The sequence below is a fragment of the Poecilia reticulata genome, chromosome 22 (genome assembly GCF_904066995.2).
Source record: "Poecilia reticulata chromosome 22, P_reticulata-male-v2, whole genome shotgun sequence".
Taxonomy (NCBI): Eukaryota; Metazoa; Chordata; class Actinopteri; order Cyprinodontiformes; family Poeciliidae; genus Poecilia; species Poecilia reticulata.
The window spans coordinates 3,735,494-3,751,856 of record NC_088851.1 but is presented as its reverse complement, the minus strand read 5'-3'; the positions used below and the strand labels follow the sequence as shown (position 1 = coordinate 3,751,856).

General features: G+C 40.0%; 1 protein-coding gene across 5 annotated transcripts in view; it reads left to right on the top strand.

The window, feature by feature from the left end:
• The window catches only part of LOC103458152 (uncharacterized), a 33,327-nt gene extending 17,580 nt beyond the window's left edge, over window positions 1-15,747 (top strand). Inside the window, exons 2-7 of one of the 5 annotated variants that reach the window (XM_081603007.1) lie at window positions 1,272-1,315; window positions 1,448-1,570; window positions 2,861-2,971; window positions 3,071-3,224; window positions 3,512-3,672; window positions 3,753-15,747. In XM_081603007.1, the coding sequence (XP_081459133.1) occupies window positions 1,272-1,315; window positions 1,448-1,570; window positions 2,861-2,971; window positions 3,071-3,224; window positions 3,512-3,672; window positions 3,753-13,571 (10,412 nt within the window). In that variant the 3' untranslated portion in view covers window positions 13,572-15,747. Of the gene's footprint in view, window positions 1-1,268; window positions 1,316-1,447; window positions 1,571-2,860; window positions 2,972-3,070; window positions 3,225-3,511; window positions 3,673-3,752 lie in introns of all 5 variants that reach the window. The other 4 variants (XM_081603008.1, XM_008398763.3, XM_081603006.1 and 1 more) reach the window with 4 other exon arrangements.
• The last annotated feature ends 616 nt before the right edge of the window (window positions 15,748-16,363 follow it).

The following is a 16,363-nucleotide window of genomic DNA, read 5'->3' as shown; positions in this document are numbered from 1 at the left end:
AACTCAACGTTATTACATTACAGTTTTCTGTGCATCAAGAGTATTTGTTTGGATTTGCGTCATTTGTGGAATGATGTTAAATATTCCACATTCCCATACTTTCCTGTGTCTCACGTAGTTGTTTGGAAGCTCTGGTGAACTCTCTGCTTCTGAGTTGGTTCTATTTGCAGGCTGGACCAATCAATGTAAAGCAGAAGGTTATTAAAAAGACACACTCATAAGAAAGGTATGCAGAGCAGACCAGGAGAAACCAGTGGCACATGGAAATGTCGATACGGGAATCTGACAATGAATGCGAGAGATCTGGCAGTTTACATACGCAGTGAGGAGGTGATTACTGATGCAAGAGCAGGTGGGGCTAATTATCTGAATGTGCAGCAGCTGTGGGAAGGCATGAGCCGAGGCAGAGAGGGGGAAAATTTAAAGAAAATCAAAAAGATTAAAAGAAAGGTGACAAGAGTAAATGCAAAATCATATAAATCCACTGAACTAAAACAAAGTGACAAAAACATTGTGTTGGTTTCACTAGCGGAACAAGTCAGGTCGGGCCGGGGGGCGGGGCCAATGACCGGGGCTAATGACCGGGTCCAATGACCGGGCCCAGTGGCGCAACTACACATTATTCAGGTGGATGCGAAAACATAGATTGGCGCCCCCCTTTCCCCCCATCCGAGGAACTTGCTACTAATTACCACGTTATGTGCGCGAGGTGAAGGAGCGTAAGGCGCGCTGAAGTGTATGGGAAAACATCATCGGCGCTCCGCCCCCTCCAGACGGGGTTTTGGCGCCCCCTATGGTGCTGCGCCCCTATGCGTTGCATACCCTGCATACCCACTTTTTGCGCCACTGACCGGGCCCCTCACGTGTATCACCTGCGCTGCTGGAAATTGTTAAGCAGGGGGGTTTGGGCCGCGTTTCTCGTTTCATTTTTACCCAGGAAACACATTGGCTAAACCATGAGTCAGACAGTCACTGGGACTGACTGCTATATATTCCATTGAGGGACAATAACTTTAACATTACATTCACCTTTCTGAACAGGCGAGGGCGCACTGTCTCCGTCTATAATCAGACATTAAAGCGACTTGAAACCATTCCTCCCTCCCTGGCACCTCCAGACCCAGGCACCCATCCGGGTCCGGGCCGGGGGGCAGCTGCCCCCCAAGACCCCCCCATAGCTCCGCGCCTGGTTGGTTTGTTCATTAAGCTTAGACGTGATGTTAGATTTCTTTTGGTAATATTTTGGCTTGTGTTTTTTTATTTTTAAGCAGGGAGAAGACTGCGAGCACCAGAACCCGCCACACAGGACGATTCAGTGAGTAACCGGAAAGTACCGGAAAATCACACTCTATTATTTCCCTAATCTGTACCTTTATCTAGACTTATTCCACAAGCATGATGTACGTTCATAGTACGAATGACAGAAATAACTTTGTTTTCATGTTAGCTGACTTTGTTCGCACAGATATGCGAAGAGCCGACTCAGTTTGCCGAGGGGGAGAGACCCCGGCCACAAGGGTCATCCCCGGTCCAGGAGTATCCAGAGGCGGCAAAATACGCTGACAAAGAGGTACAGAGAGCAAAGATACAGCTGAGCTGCACAGACATGAACCATCCAGGAAAGGAAAGAGAAATTAGTCTGAGTTGATTTCCTTTCTCAGCTGAATTCATTTGGAACTACTTTAACATTTTCATTCTGGATTTTATTTCTATTGAGTCTAAATTTCTACAATGATGGAAAAAGTAAACATCAGGTCTGCCAAAGCTCACAGTGGGGAAGTCAGTGGTTTCTCATTTAGGCTCTGTTTGCATGACAGCGTTTCCGAAAGCGTTTTTTGTTGCACATCTGACAAAAATCAAAAATTGTGTTTAAACACAAGCGGTACTGCAAAAGATGCAGTGTGAATTTCAGACCAGTAGGAGGCGGTGAAACTTTGTGTATTTTCTGATCCAGACGTGTGTTTATATAATCCTTCTATATGTCTTTGCTGACTGCATAAATTTTCCACAATGGGCAGATTTCACATTTAAATTTTTTTAGATTTTGCTTTAACACACCACATCATCTGTAGAGGTGCAGCAGAAAAGAAAGAACATGGAGATCCACCACTGTTATAGATTTGTGCTGTGCGTGGGTCAAAACTGAGTCCACAAGCACAAGATGGGCTGACTGATGCCATTGTTTCCATGATGTTTTCACTTTACATTTAGAAATGATTTGATTCACATTTCATTTTTTAAAAGTTTCACTCTGGAACCCGTTGTCAAACCTTTGCGTCTTTGTCAAAATAAAAAATGCTACTGCCATGGACACAAGAGTCCCGGTGTTGTCGTGTAAACAAGTTCTTATTCCAATTTAAAATCCAAGATGGCTACCAAGTGTTTGAAACTGTTACAGCTACAGTGACAAACTGTTTATTTAGGCTTTTATCTCTCCCACAACTGTACAACTTCCTTCAGAGAACATGTTTATTCCTTTAGCTTGTTTTGCTAATAGCAGTTAGCTTGTCACTGAGCACAGCAACTAGCAAATTCCAATGATTTTCCTGACTTATAACTGTTAACGCTGTTAAGTCTTTTCCAAAGCCACATTCCAACTATAATGTTTTCTAAACATAGATCAATGTACTTGCGCAGTCCTTTTAAAACTTTTTATAAGCTTTACTTTTAAACTTGTACAGGTTTAACACAGAGACAGCCCATAATACTACAGATATACTTACACCACAACTTGTGAATAAAGCTTAGAAATGTAATATAAATTAACATCTTTCCTGTTTTTATATCTGTATGTATGGTAGGCTAAATTGATATTTCAGCATTTGAAAAAACAACATTTTTCTAACACTATTGTTCTTAGTGTGAAGAACATGATGCAGACCACAAAGCTGGGAGTGGACACAAAGGTAAAAAGTCTGGCCTCAGCTCCATCTTCGAGAGGACCTCCACTCCAAAAATGAGTAAATTAAAGGTCTGACATTCACACCATCACATGCAGGAATCCATATAGGCTGTGAACCTGCAGTTTAAGTAAGAACATCTGTCCTCTTTGTTTCGGGTGTGTCTGCAGGAAGCTCCCAGTCCTGAAGGTGGCGTTATAGTGAACACAGCCCAGGATGGGTGTGCAGAGGGTCTGGTTTATGGCGGAGGAGGGAAAGATGGGATCTTCATAAAGAAAGTAGTTCCAGAGTCACCAGCTTCAAAAAGCTTAAAAGTCAAAGAAGGTTATTTATTCATTTTATTATGAATACTAATTAGATATACATGATTATTAATTTGTGCAACTTCTATGTTACACAAATTTACAGTGAGGTTAATTTGTGCAACAAATTAATTTGTTACACAGGTTCAAAACAAGTTAGAAATAAATAATAATAAATAATTGTTATTTCAATTATTTTGTCCTAGTTTGTTCCTTAAACACCACTTATTTCGTTGCAACAGATTGAAAGTCAATTCTTCTTTCGAGGATCTGATCGTTCTCTTTTTTCCCCCGTTGATTTTTTTGTAGGAGATCAGATTCTGAGCGCCACAGTATATTTTGACAACATGTCATATGAGGACGCCATTCAGATTCTGGAGCATGCTCAGGCTTACAAGTTGAAGCTTTGCCTAAAACGCCAACCGGACATCACAGAGACGGAACCAACTATCGATTCAGACGTTATTCCTGTAACTATTTTGAAGTTGCATCTGCTAGTATTTTTTTTCATGAATGTAATTTGATATTTAATGTTTCCGTTGCTCAACAGGAGGGAGAAGTCAGTTCCACAGAGATGAGGGAACAAGGAAAAACCAGAAGACGTGGCGACGCTCGCATCTCGTGGCCAAAGTTTCCCTCCTTTGGAAAAGGACGTAAATCTCGTTTCACAAGGTCTCACAGTTCGTCAGAAGCAGATGAGCAGAGAAAACTTGAGCTTAGTCCTACGACAAGTGACACAGAGTCACCTATAAAATCCCAGGTTGCCCTGAAAGGAAAGAAGAAGCATAAAATAAAGCTCTCTGGTCTAACGAGAAGAGGCCGCATAAGTTCATCTGAGGATCAGGACACAGATGCTCCAACATCTGGGCAGATGAGTAGTGACGTTCAGCAGAAGCAGGAATCAGACACACTTTCACCCGAGTTCCCTGAATACCCCATAGCAGAAACACCAGAGATCAATGAACAGGCAGGGGAAGCTGTGGAGTCTGGCCCGGTTCAACACAAGGTGGAACTCGTCAGTGTAGACGCTACTTTGAAAACCGCAGATCAAACCGTAGTGCTGGGCGATCAGGAAGGCCAGTCTGCAGCTCCAAAATCCCCAGACGAGAAAAAGAAGAAGAAAGAGAGGTCAGATTTAAAAATAAAGATCCTGGGGAAGGACAAATCGCACAAAAAAGACGCAAAAGCAAAATCCTCCCCCAAAAGGCTTAAGACTCTTGGAGCAAGTGTTGAAACAGAAGATCTTCCCGAAGCAGGAAAATCTGCTGCTATTTCAAGCTCTGAGTCAAAAACCAAACTGCTGGGAGATCAGTCTACGGTCGGCGTAGATAGCAAAAACCAAGGTGGAGAGAGTTCAAAGCTAATCTCATCCAAATCCATTACATCGCAGATAAGTTTACCAAAGGTGGAACTTGACTTATCAGTGAGGAAATCTCCCAAAAAAGGCGACGACAAAACACAGAAAGGAAAGGAGACGAAACAGAAGCAATCCAAAAAGTCCAGTCCAAAACGTAAGCGACCTGAATTAGACGTGAGCAACGTTGCTAATGCAGAAGAAATGCAAAAGGTGAGCGATCAAGAACCCACAACTATAACTGGCTGCGTTTCCACAACACAACTTCCCAAACGTGAAGACATCGAGATTCCAGGGATGGAGGACATGTCTGTGAAAACCACCGTGGAAACTAAAGCTGATTTTAAAAAGCGCAACAAAGAAAGCAAGGCTGAAACAGTGCAAATGTCAATTGATGTTGATAGTGTGAAAGAAGCTGTTTCTAAATTACCTGGATTTAAGCTGCCTCAACTGGATATATCTGGGGTGCCTATCCCGGAAGAAATAACTGTCATAGATGCTAACGCACAAAGAATATCTGTAAAAACGCCCACCAAAGTCACGAAACCAAAACAAGAACATATGACAAGCTCTGACACAACGGCATCTTCAGAAATCTCCAAAACGATCTTTTTAACTGACAGCAGGTTTGATTTTAAGAAATCTCAAATGGAAGATAGTACCAGCCCAACAAAGTGCAAAGGTGAAGAGGAAACTAAAGAAAAAGAATTTGATACAACAAACGGAAAAGCAGCAACAACAGAAGAGCTGAAGACGTCCACTAGGCCAAAGATAACGATGCCTAGCTTTGGAATGTCAGCAAAAAGCAGAAGACTGCCTTATATTGGGATTGACATGCAGAAACCAAGCTTCATTCAGGAAAAAGAGCTAACAATGGAAACAAGGAAAGATGAAAGACAAACTGGAGAGGTCATATGTAAAGTCAAAATACCTGAACTTGATGGTATTGAGTATATTGACTCAACGGACGAGTTGTTCAAAAAGGATGGTGGCTTGACAAGTTTTAATGTAAGTACTGACACGAAGACAATACTTGCCATTTCTTTAGAAAGTAAAGAAACATCTGATAAACCCGAAGATGAAAGGAATAAGCTGTCCAAAGTTGGACTATCTCCTTTGGGCACACCCAGTGGAAAAGAGGATATCTCTGACGAAGGGACGACAAAACCTCTAGACAGAGATGGAAAGAGTACATTTAAATGGCCAAACCTGGACATCTCGGTGCCAAAAATAAAAGGAACAACAGTTATTAACACATCTAAGAAAGACACGGCTCACACAGAGGCACCAGCTAAAGGAGGGCTAATCCCAGAGGGCGATACACTCCTCAAGAGCTCAGATGTTCCTAAAGAAATTGCAGAGGCAGAAAAACCTCAAATGGAAATAAAGCCAACTAAAACTGAAGGCGAGTTTGATTGGGAAGCAAGTAAATTTGAGAAGTTTGGAATTAAAACTCCAAAAATCAAAGGCCCAGAATTTGACTTGAGTTTGTCAAAGAAAGAGGTACATGGCAAAGCTGCAGGTAAACTCCCAGAAGCATCTAAAACAGAAGTTACTCCTGGAAAGGGAAATGTATATTTTCTAAAGCAAAAGATGCAGTTAGAAAAACCTGGAGAAGTCAACCCTTTGCAGTCCAAGGGTGAACACGTACAAGGAGGCAAAATAAAAATCCCAAAGTTTGGAGTCAAAACAACAAAACTAGCAGGTCCTGAGATAAGCTTGTCAAAGAAAGATGCGGAGGTTACCCTGCCAGAGGCTAAAACTGAGATCAAACTCACTGAAGGTTCAGAAACAGATGTGAACAAAGATAGTGTTAGGCCACAAGAAAAGAAAGGAATAGAAAAGTCTGATCTGAAAATCAAAACAGTGCAGAAGGGAGGTGAAGCAAAAGGACACAAGATCAAAATGCCCCAGTTGGGAATTGCACTACCAAAAGTTACAACGCATGAGTCAGATTTAAGCCTGTCGAAGAAAGGTAAAGATCTGACACTGCCTGAAGTTAAAGGAGAAATCAAAGATCTTGAGGTTGAAGGAACTGGATCATCAACAAAACTAGATGTTGGAGCTCCTGGAATTAAAGTTGAAACAAAGGATGTTGAAGGATCGTCGTCAAAATTCAAAATGTCCCCTTTTAAAATTCCCAGAATTGGAGCTGCTACTCCAATCCTCAGCGGAGAGGTAAGTGAAGCTTCTGAAACACACACAGTGGAAGATGGGCCTGGTATTGATGCTACCATACCAGACAGTGATGTAAAAATTAAAGCATCTGAAATTGATGGAAGAGCAAGTAAGTTCAAAATTCCAAAATTTGGAATATCACTCCCAAAACTAAAAGGTTCTGAAACAGATACAACCCAATCCCAAAAGGTTGATGTAGATGTCACATTGTTTAAAGGTGAAACTGAAATAAAACTCATTGATGCTGAGCATGAAGAACCTGGTATCAGGCTGAAGGGCAAATTTCCCCAGATTGGAGTTCAGCAAGATGTTGAGTACTCAACATCAAAACCTGAAATCGCAATGCCATTTTCTGATGCTAAAGCAGAAGTCAAGCTGTCGCAAGTCGATGGAGAAAAAATCAACTTTTCATCTCCTGTGGTCCTTATTGAGACACCAGAGCTGGAGATCCCGACCATGAAGACTGAGAATCACCTTGATGGACAAGAAGAAAAGATCCAGCTGTCAAAGATTGAAATAAAAATGCCCAAAATGAAAGGACCAGAATTTAAACTTGGACTCTCAAGTAAAGACACAGATGTCATGGAGGCAGAAGGCAAAGTGGACAATAAAGCTAAGGCAGAAGTCCCAGTTCCTACAGCAGATGTTAGTCTGGGAAAAGCAGAAATATTGATACCTTCTGAAAGAGTGGAAGTTGGAAAACCAGAAGTGCAAACTCAGCCTACAGTTGAAGGACCAGGAGGCAGGTTCAAAATGCCAAAGTTTGGAATCACAATGCCAAAAGTCAAAGGACCTGAAGCAAAGAGGGATGTAGAGGTGAAACTTACTGAGAAAAAGACTGACATAAAAATATCTGATGCTGATTTTGAGGCACCAGATGTGGAACAATCACCATCAAAATTTAGTATGCCAACTTTCAAATTACCAAAATTAGGATTGGGCACTTCAAACAAAAATGTAGAAGGAGATGACATTGATAAGGACATTCCTGATGAGGTTCTTGAAGTTACCATTGTTGCACCTAGCTCTGACCTCTCAAATATTGATGCTGATACACATCTTCTTGAAAGTAAAACTGAAGTTGCACTTTCGAGTGATGATGTGAACAAATACTCCATTGAAGAGGAAGCTACAGCTCCACAAATCAAAGTGTCAAAAAAAGAAAAAGAAGGGTCACCATCCAAATTTAAGATGCCGACATTCAAGTTACCAAAATTTGGGCTTTCTGTTCAAAGTTCTACTGAAGAAGAGCCTCCTCTGGACAAAGATCTCAAAACAGGAGAAGGTGAAATTACCACTTCTGGAGAGATTCTTGTAGGAAGTCTAGAAGCACCAAGAATTGATATTAAGGCTCCATCAGTGGCTTTAAAAACTACAGGAACTGAGAGTGAAGGAAGAGGAAGAAAGTTTAAACTGCCAAGTCTTGGTTTTTCAGCATCACAAACCAAAGGTCCTGATACTGACATTACCTTACCCACAACAGACGATGTTACCTTACCCACAACAGATGTTGATGTTACAGTACCACAAGTCAAAACAGAAATCAAACGCCCTGAAGAAAAGTTTAACAAATCTTTTGAGGTGGAAGCTAAAGCTCCAGAATTTAAAAGAACAAAAAAGGAAACAGAGGGGTCACCATCCAAGTATAAGATGCCGACATTCAAGATGCCAAAATTTGGACTTTCTGTTCAAAGTTCCACAGCAGAAGTGCCTCCTTTGGACAAAGATCTCAAAACAGGAGAAGGTGAAATTACAACTTCCGGAGAGATTCTTGTAGGAAGTCTAGAAGAACCAAGTATTGACGTTAAGGCTCCATCCGTAGATTTAAAATCTACAGAAACTGAGAGTGAAGGAAGAGGGAGAAAGTTTAAACTGCCAAGTCTTGGTTTTTCGGCATCGCAAACCAAAGGTCCTGATACTGACATTACCTTACCCACAACAGATGTTGATGTTACAGTACCAGAAGTCAAAGCAGAAATCCAACTCCCTGAAGAAAAGTTTAACAAATCTTTTGAGGTGGAAGCTAAAGCTCCAGAATTCAAAGGTACAAGAATTGAAACAGAAGGATCATCATCCAAGTTTAAGGTGCCAACATTCAAGATGCCAAAATTTGGACTTTCTGTTCATAGTTCCACTGCAGAAGTACCTCCTTTGCACAAAGATCTCAAAACAGGAGAAGGTGAAATTACCACTTCTGGAGAGATTCTTGTAGGAAGTCTAGAAGAACCAAGAATTGATGTTAAGGCTCCATCAGTAGATTTCAAAACTACAGGAACTGAGAGTGAAGTAAGAGGAAGAAAGTTTAAACTGCCAAGTCTTGGTTTTTCGGCATCGCAAACCAAAGGTCCTGATACTGACATTACCTTACCCACAACAGATGTTGACGTTACCTTACCCATAACAGATGTACATGTTACAGCACCAGAAGTCAAAGCAGAAATCCAACTTCCTGAAGAAAAGCTTAGCAAATCTTTTGAAGTGGAAGCTAAAGCTCCAGAGTTCAAAGGTACAAGAAAGGAAGCAGAAGGGTCACCATCCAAGTTTAAGATGCCGACATTCAAGATGCCAAAATTTGGGCTGTCTGTTCAGAGTTCCACGGCAGAAGTGCCTCCTTTGGATAAAGATCTCAAAACAGGAGGAGGTGAAATTACAACTTCTGGAGAGATTCTCGTAGGAAGTCTAGAAGCACCAAGAATTGATGTCAATGCTCCATCAGTAGTTTTAAAAACTACAGGAACTGAGAGTGAAGGAAGAGGAAGAACTTTTAAACTGCCAAGTCTTGGTTTTTCGGCATCGCAAACCAAAGGTCCTGATACTGACATTACCTTACCCACAACAGATGTTGATGTTACAGTACCAGAAGTCAAAGCAGAAATCAAAGTCCCTGAAGAAAGGTTTAACAAATCTTTTGAAGTGGAAGCTAAAGCTCCAGAATTTAAAGGTACGAAAATAGAAACAGAGGGGTCACCATCCAAGTATAAGATGCCGACATTCAAGATGCCAAAATTTGGACTTTCTATTCAGAGTTCCACAGCAGAAGTGCCTCCTTTGGACAAAGATTTGAAGACAACTGGAGGAGAAATGACAATGTCAGAGGAGGTCATTGTAGTTAGCACAGAAGGACCAAGTGTTGAAATTGGGGATTTATCCATAGAGTCAAAAAAACAGGAAAGTGAACGTGAAGGAAAAGGAAAAAGGTTTAAGTTGCCAAGTCTTGGATTTTCTGCTACACAGGCCAAAGTGCCGGACACAGGTTTAAGCTTGAAGACAGGTGTAGATGTTACACAACCAGAACTCAAAGCTGAAGTCAAATTTCCTGATGATGAACTGAAAAGAATAGAAACAGTAATAGAAACTAAAGGACCTGAATTTCAAGTCGAAGCAAAGGACATTGAAGGATCAACTTCCAAGTTTAAAATGCCAACTTTTAAATTACCCAAATTTGGGCTTACCACTCAAAGTTCCACTGAAGAAATACCCTCTTTTGACAAAGGTACCAAAATCGGTGGCGGTGAAACCACAGGCTTAGAGGAGGTACTTACAGTTACCACAGAAGGACCAAGCATTGAAATTAAGGGAACATCAGTAGATTTAAGCACTGAAGGAAGTGATCTTGAAGGAAAAGGAAGGAAGTTCAAACTGCCAAGTCTGAGTTTTTCAGTACCTCAAGCCAAAGAGCCAGAGACTGATTTGAGCTTAAGGACAGATGTAGAGGTTAAAGTACCGCAGGTAAAAGCTGAAATCAAACTTCCAAGCAACAAATCTTCTGTTGAAATGGAAACTAAAGCACTTGAAACCAAAGATACAAAAAAGACCACAGAAGGATCACCCTCCAAATTTAAAATGCCAAATTTCAAGTTACCAAAATTTGGGCTTGCTACTCAAACTTCCACTGGAGAAGTACCTCCATTAGACAAAGGTGTAAAACCAGTAGAAGGTAAAATCACAACTTCAGAAGAGGTTATTGTAGTTACCACAGAAGCACCAACCATTGAAATCAAGGGTCCATTATTAGAGCTAAAAACTGAAGGAATTGATCGTGAAGAAAAAGGAAAAAAGTTTAAGTTGCCAAGTCTAGGTTTTTCTGCGACAGAGGCCAAAGGGACTAGCAGTGGGTTGTCAAAGACAGAAGTAGATGTTACATTGCCAGAAGTAAAAGCTGAAGTCAAACTCCCTGATGAGGAGAATCTGATAAAAACATCTTCTGCAATAGAAATTAAAGGACCTGAAATCAAAACAGTGACCAAGGATGCTGATGGTTCACCATCCAAATTTAAAATGCCTGGATTCAAGTTACCAAAATTTGGGCTTACTACTCAAAGCTCTACGGAAGAAGGTCCTCCTTTGGAGAAAGATGAGGAAGATAGTGAACCTAAAAACACTGTCACCACGATAGATACTAAGGCGACTGAAATAATGGTTGTGTCAAAGGACACTGATGGATCGCCATCCAAATTTAAAATGCCAGCATTCAAGTTGCCAAAATTTGGCCTTGCTACCCAAAGTTCAAACAAACAAGTGCAAGATGCCAAAACAGTGAAAGGTGAAAGTTCTACTTTGGAGGAAGTTCTCACAGTTACAACAGAAGAACCAAGCATAAAAATTAAGGGCCCATCTGTGGATCTAAGGAGTTCAGAAACTGATGATGAAAGAAAAGGAAGTAAATTTAAACTTCCGAGTCTTGGTTTTTCATTATCACAATCCAAAGGACCGGATACCAACATCAGATTACCCAAGGCAGATGTAGATGTAACAGCACCAGAAGTCAAAGCTGAAATTCAATTTTCCGATGTAAAAGTGGAACAACCTTCAGGGCAAATGGACATTAAGTCTCCAGAGATCGAAGCTGTTATTGACACTACATCAGAAGTTAAAATGCCTACAATTACATTACCTAAGTTAGGAGCCGTAACCCCACATGTCAGTATGGAAATACCTAAAATGACCAAAGAGAAAAGGGGTGATGTGGACCTTCATGTTGATACAGATCCAGTAGATTTGAATGTTAAAGAAGGGGAACTAAAGAAATACGAAGTTCAGCTACCTGGTTCTGAGGCAAAAGGCGAAGATGAACCTACAGTTGAACTTGAAGGTAAAGTAAAACGGCTAAATTGGACTTTTCCTAGCATCTCATTTTCAAGAACTGGTGGTAAAGCCTCTGAAGTCGATGTCAACATGGAAGCTCCAAAAGCTGGCGTTACGTCAATGGAGACCAAAATCTCAGATATAGATGTAAAAAAATCTTCAATGGTCCCTGCAGTAGAAGCAACCCCAGCTCCAGAACTTGACCCAGGCTTAAAGAAAAGTAAGTTTTCACTTCCCAAGTTTTCCTTTTCAAAGCCGAGCTTGAAAGAGCCTGAAGTAAAAGCTGACCTCCCAGATCACAGAATAGAAGTCAAAAATTATGAAACCGACATGACAACAGAGATCAAACTCTCTGCAGATGAAGACAAATACGTCCTTACTGCTTTTGAAATGACAACTTCTGAGGCTGAAGTCAAGTCCAAAAAATTCAAAATGCCAACTCTGAAAATGCCAAGATTTGGCAGTGCATCTTATGAGGCAACAGCAGAGACACACATCTCAGATAAAACAGCTGACGACGATGGAAGTCAGCTGGGAGAGGGTGCTGCTGTTATCATCAAAGGTCCAAAGATTGATTTTAAATCAGATGCCCCCAAATCAGAACAACCAGATCAAGAAACCCTAAACACAGAAAGTGATGGTGCGGTTCAAGGATCTCCAAGTAAATTCAAACTACCTACCTTCAAAATACCACGGTTGGGTGTTTCAAGATCCAAACCTGAAGATGAATCCGTTCACTTTGAGCATGAAAATATTGAAGATCAACTGGAAATGAAGACTGAGCCAAAAGAAGAAAATCTATCACCAAAACTGACTTTAACATCATTTGGTGACATTCTTAAGTCGATTGATGTTGACTTTGACGTTCGAAAAGTGGACAAAGTTGATCAAGATGTTGAAACCTCAAAGGAATCTCATGAACCAGGTGAACCCACCACAATGCACACAGCGGCAAAAACAAAGCATGATACCACCAAAGGTTCGGAGAGCTCGAGCTGGTTTAAATTCCCGAAGTTTGGCCTGTCTTCCCCAACAGAACAACAAAAGATTCCTGACAAAGCAGAACAAGTAAAAGATGGCAGCCCAGTAGGGGAAACCAAGGACGAGGAAGTAAGTCCCACCCTTTCTGTCCAGTCATCAGATGCTTTTGCTGATGTAAGCTCTACAATCACAAGTGAGCCTGTTGACCCATTCATACCCTCCCCAACCAAGGTGACAGTCAAATACTCTGATGAAAGTGCAGGTACTGGACTTGAAGAGATTCACAGTGACATCATGACTTCCACCACAAGGACTGAGCTGATCACAGATGTGCCCTCCTTGCCGGAGAAGATCACTATTTTGTCTTCTGGTGTTTCATCTTCTTCTGAAGATACAGTAAGACTAACTTCGGGAAAAATACACATCATTACATCAAACATACAGCCTACTCCTGAGTCACAGCATGCCAAGATTCTGTCTGCTGTCCAAGTCCAATCAGCCGAAGGCTTTGCTTTACAGTCGGAGAGAGATGAAGCTCCATCGTGGATGGTGCAAGATGTTCAAAGTGCCACAAGGACAGTGAAACACTTAGTCCAAGAAACAACAACTGAAAGAAGTGAGAACAAGGAAACCGTGGTTATAACCAAACAAATCACTCATATATTTGGCCCCACAGAGCCCATCTCAGGGGAGACAGCGTCATCTATTCAACGTCTCAAAGACTCTGTGCACACTGAGAAAATGAGGTTCTTTGATGAGGCTGAGAAGTGAAAGAATTTGTGCTTAAACATGTGTGCTTGTTGAGGCTCGACATAAAAGAAGGGCATAGAGTTTCACCACCTGAAGTTAAAAACAAAATGGCAACTGGATGAGGGACCAATCTAACATACCAATCACTGAAAGTTCTTTGTTAGCATCCAGGTATCACCATGGCAATGTGATGTGGAGTTGCATGCTTATTGAGCTTTATAGAATTGCACCGCTGCAGCAAAGTGCGACTGTTACATTTATATTGTGGTCATGATGTTAATAAGCTGGTTAAATGATTCTCCTCAATGCATAACATATGTTTGTTTATAGTAAACAATGTTTGATTTATGCTAGCATACACAGTGCCTTGCAAAAGTATTGATACTCACATTTCATCATATTACAACTACAGCATTCATGAGGTTTCATGGGGATTTTGGATCCCAAAATGGTGGGAAAACAATGTATGGTATTTAAATTAAGTGAATATTACCAATATTCTTAAAGAAAATCTGGAAAATGTGATATATGTGTTAACACACACCCCTCCTTAAGTTCTCAATAGATACTAGAATTACTTTTGGCTGCAAATCCCAAGGGTGCTTTTCTGGAGGCTTTGTATATCTAGACATAGGGAACTTTTCACATTGTTCTGTGAACCTTAACCTTCAACTCTTGCCACAAACTCTTATTAGGGCTGTCCTCACTGAAGAATAGCATCCCCACAGCATGATTCTACTAGCACCATTAAAGGGGCAGTGTTATGTAAAATAAACTTTTTTGAGCTTTACATCACATTAGAACGTCATCCCTAATCAAAAAACATGCCTGGAGTGTTGGCTTGACAAATTAAGACTAGTCAGTAGCAATTAGCAAACAGCTGGTGGAACTGCACATCTGCTGAGCTCATAATAGGAGCTACTTCTCAGTGAAAGGCTGGTAAAAAAAAAAAAAGTTAAAGGCTTAACAGAGGAGCCATGTTGTGATCACTTCCTGTAGGTGGAGTTTCAGAAAGAGCGGGAATTTTTAAAGAGACAGAGGCCCAATTTCAAGGTGCTAAATTACAAAGTCAAATTTCTTTTAAGTCATAGTACATGTATAGTATTTTTTAAAAATTGAAGTTAACATAGTTGATTATGTTCAGTTGATTATTCTATAAAATGGCACATATGCCCCTTTAAGCAGAATTTAATTTGATTCCTATTACCACCACTTGAGTTTCAATACAGGTTCTCTTAAATTTTAAATAATATGTGAAACATGTTAACTTTTAATTAATGTATTATGAAGTCATCAAATCAAAATTGATAGGATTGTCATTCTCATTAAAATCTAAAAGTCTTAGCTTTTTGGTGTGTGTTAAGATTGAAACATTATGGAGGCTCCTAGAGGTTTGGGGTGGCCTAAGCAGTGGCTTAGTTTGCCTGTACATTAGGCTGCTCCTCTGAATAATACAAACATTTTTATTTTGGAAAAAAAAAAAAGTTGTAGAAGTGCATTTTTCCTCCCTCCCACTTTACTTCAATGTGCTACCTTGAGTTAGTCGCATCACAACAAAACAATACGTTGAGATTTTATGAAAAACTTTGAGGGTTATGAATTGTTGTTCTAAGACACTGTGTGAAATATTTCCTGTCAGTTTGTACTTTTAAAATCTGTTCAAGTCACTTTGCATAATTACTTTGCAGGACGATGAGTAGAGCATTCAGTTAAAAAAAGAAAGAAAGAAGAGAAAGAGACAATGTTGCTGATATTCCAGAGTATGTTCACAGCTAGCGCTTAAAGCAGAAAAATATTTACAGCAAAGAAAACTATATACAAGAAAAAAAAAGCAAATGTACAGGAATTATCTATATACTGTGGCTACAGTGGATGTGTAAAGAAACAATACCATTGCAAGGCTGAAGTGAAATGTTTATTGTAAAACTCTTAACTCTTAACTCCCTGCTGCAATTACACTTGTAACAACTCACTGTGCAGAAGCTACTTTGCTATGATGTGCACTAAAACTGTTAAGTATATCTTCCTTTAGTAGAAGAACTACTGACCCAGCCATGTAAATAGCTTTTGAAAACCATGTTATTTTTTGGTCACTGCCCTTGTTTTTATCCTGATAGGCTATAATATAACTGAATGTATTTACAAAGTTACACGCAATAAATAATATAAAAATGAACATAAAACTTTTTCCAAGTTTGCTGATTGTCTTTCTTCTTTTCTTTTTTAAAGATAAATCTTAAAAATAAATGAATCTTTTATTATAGATTTAAAAACTTGAGGGAAATTTAAACCTCGAGTTTAAATTTAATCCTTTAAATATTAAGTTTAAACCTCGAGTTTAAATTTTCGTCATCTGAAAAAAAACAACTTTTATCTTCTTTATTATCAGAACATTATTACAGTTATTTAGCTGATTGTTGCTTTGGTGACCACTGTTGTTTTGCATTTATACTATGCATAAAAAACTAATGTCTTAAAGGAGGGTCCCTTCCCCCTTGATGAATTAATGAATTAATGGATTTTTGTGATATTTATTTTGATAGATTATGCTACGTCAACAGGAGAGACATTTATCTGAAAGGGCCAGTTGATGCGGAAGGCAAAGCACAAACTCCGTCTTTGGACTCAGCTTCAGGAAATGTAACTGCAGAAATATTCCACTAGAGGGAGACACAGTTCATATTCTTTTAATAAAAACGAGTTCATTTGCTGCCTGGTGAATTCCAACTTTGACTATTTCCTCATCATTACAGTTTTTGTTTTGCTCTAGTGTAAATTTGTCAGTGACGTAGAAATCCAATCACATGGAAAAG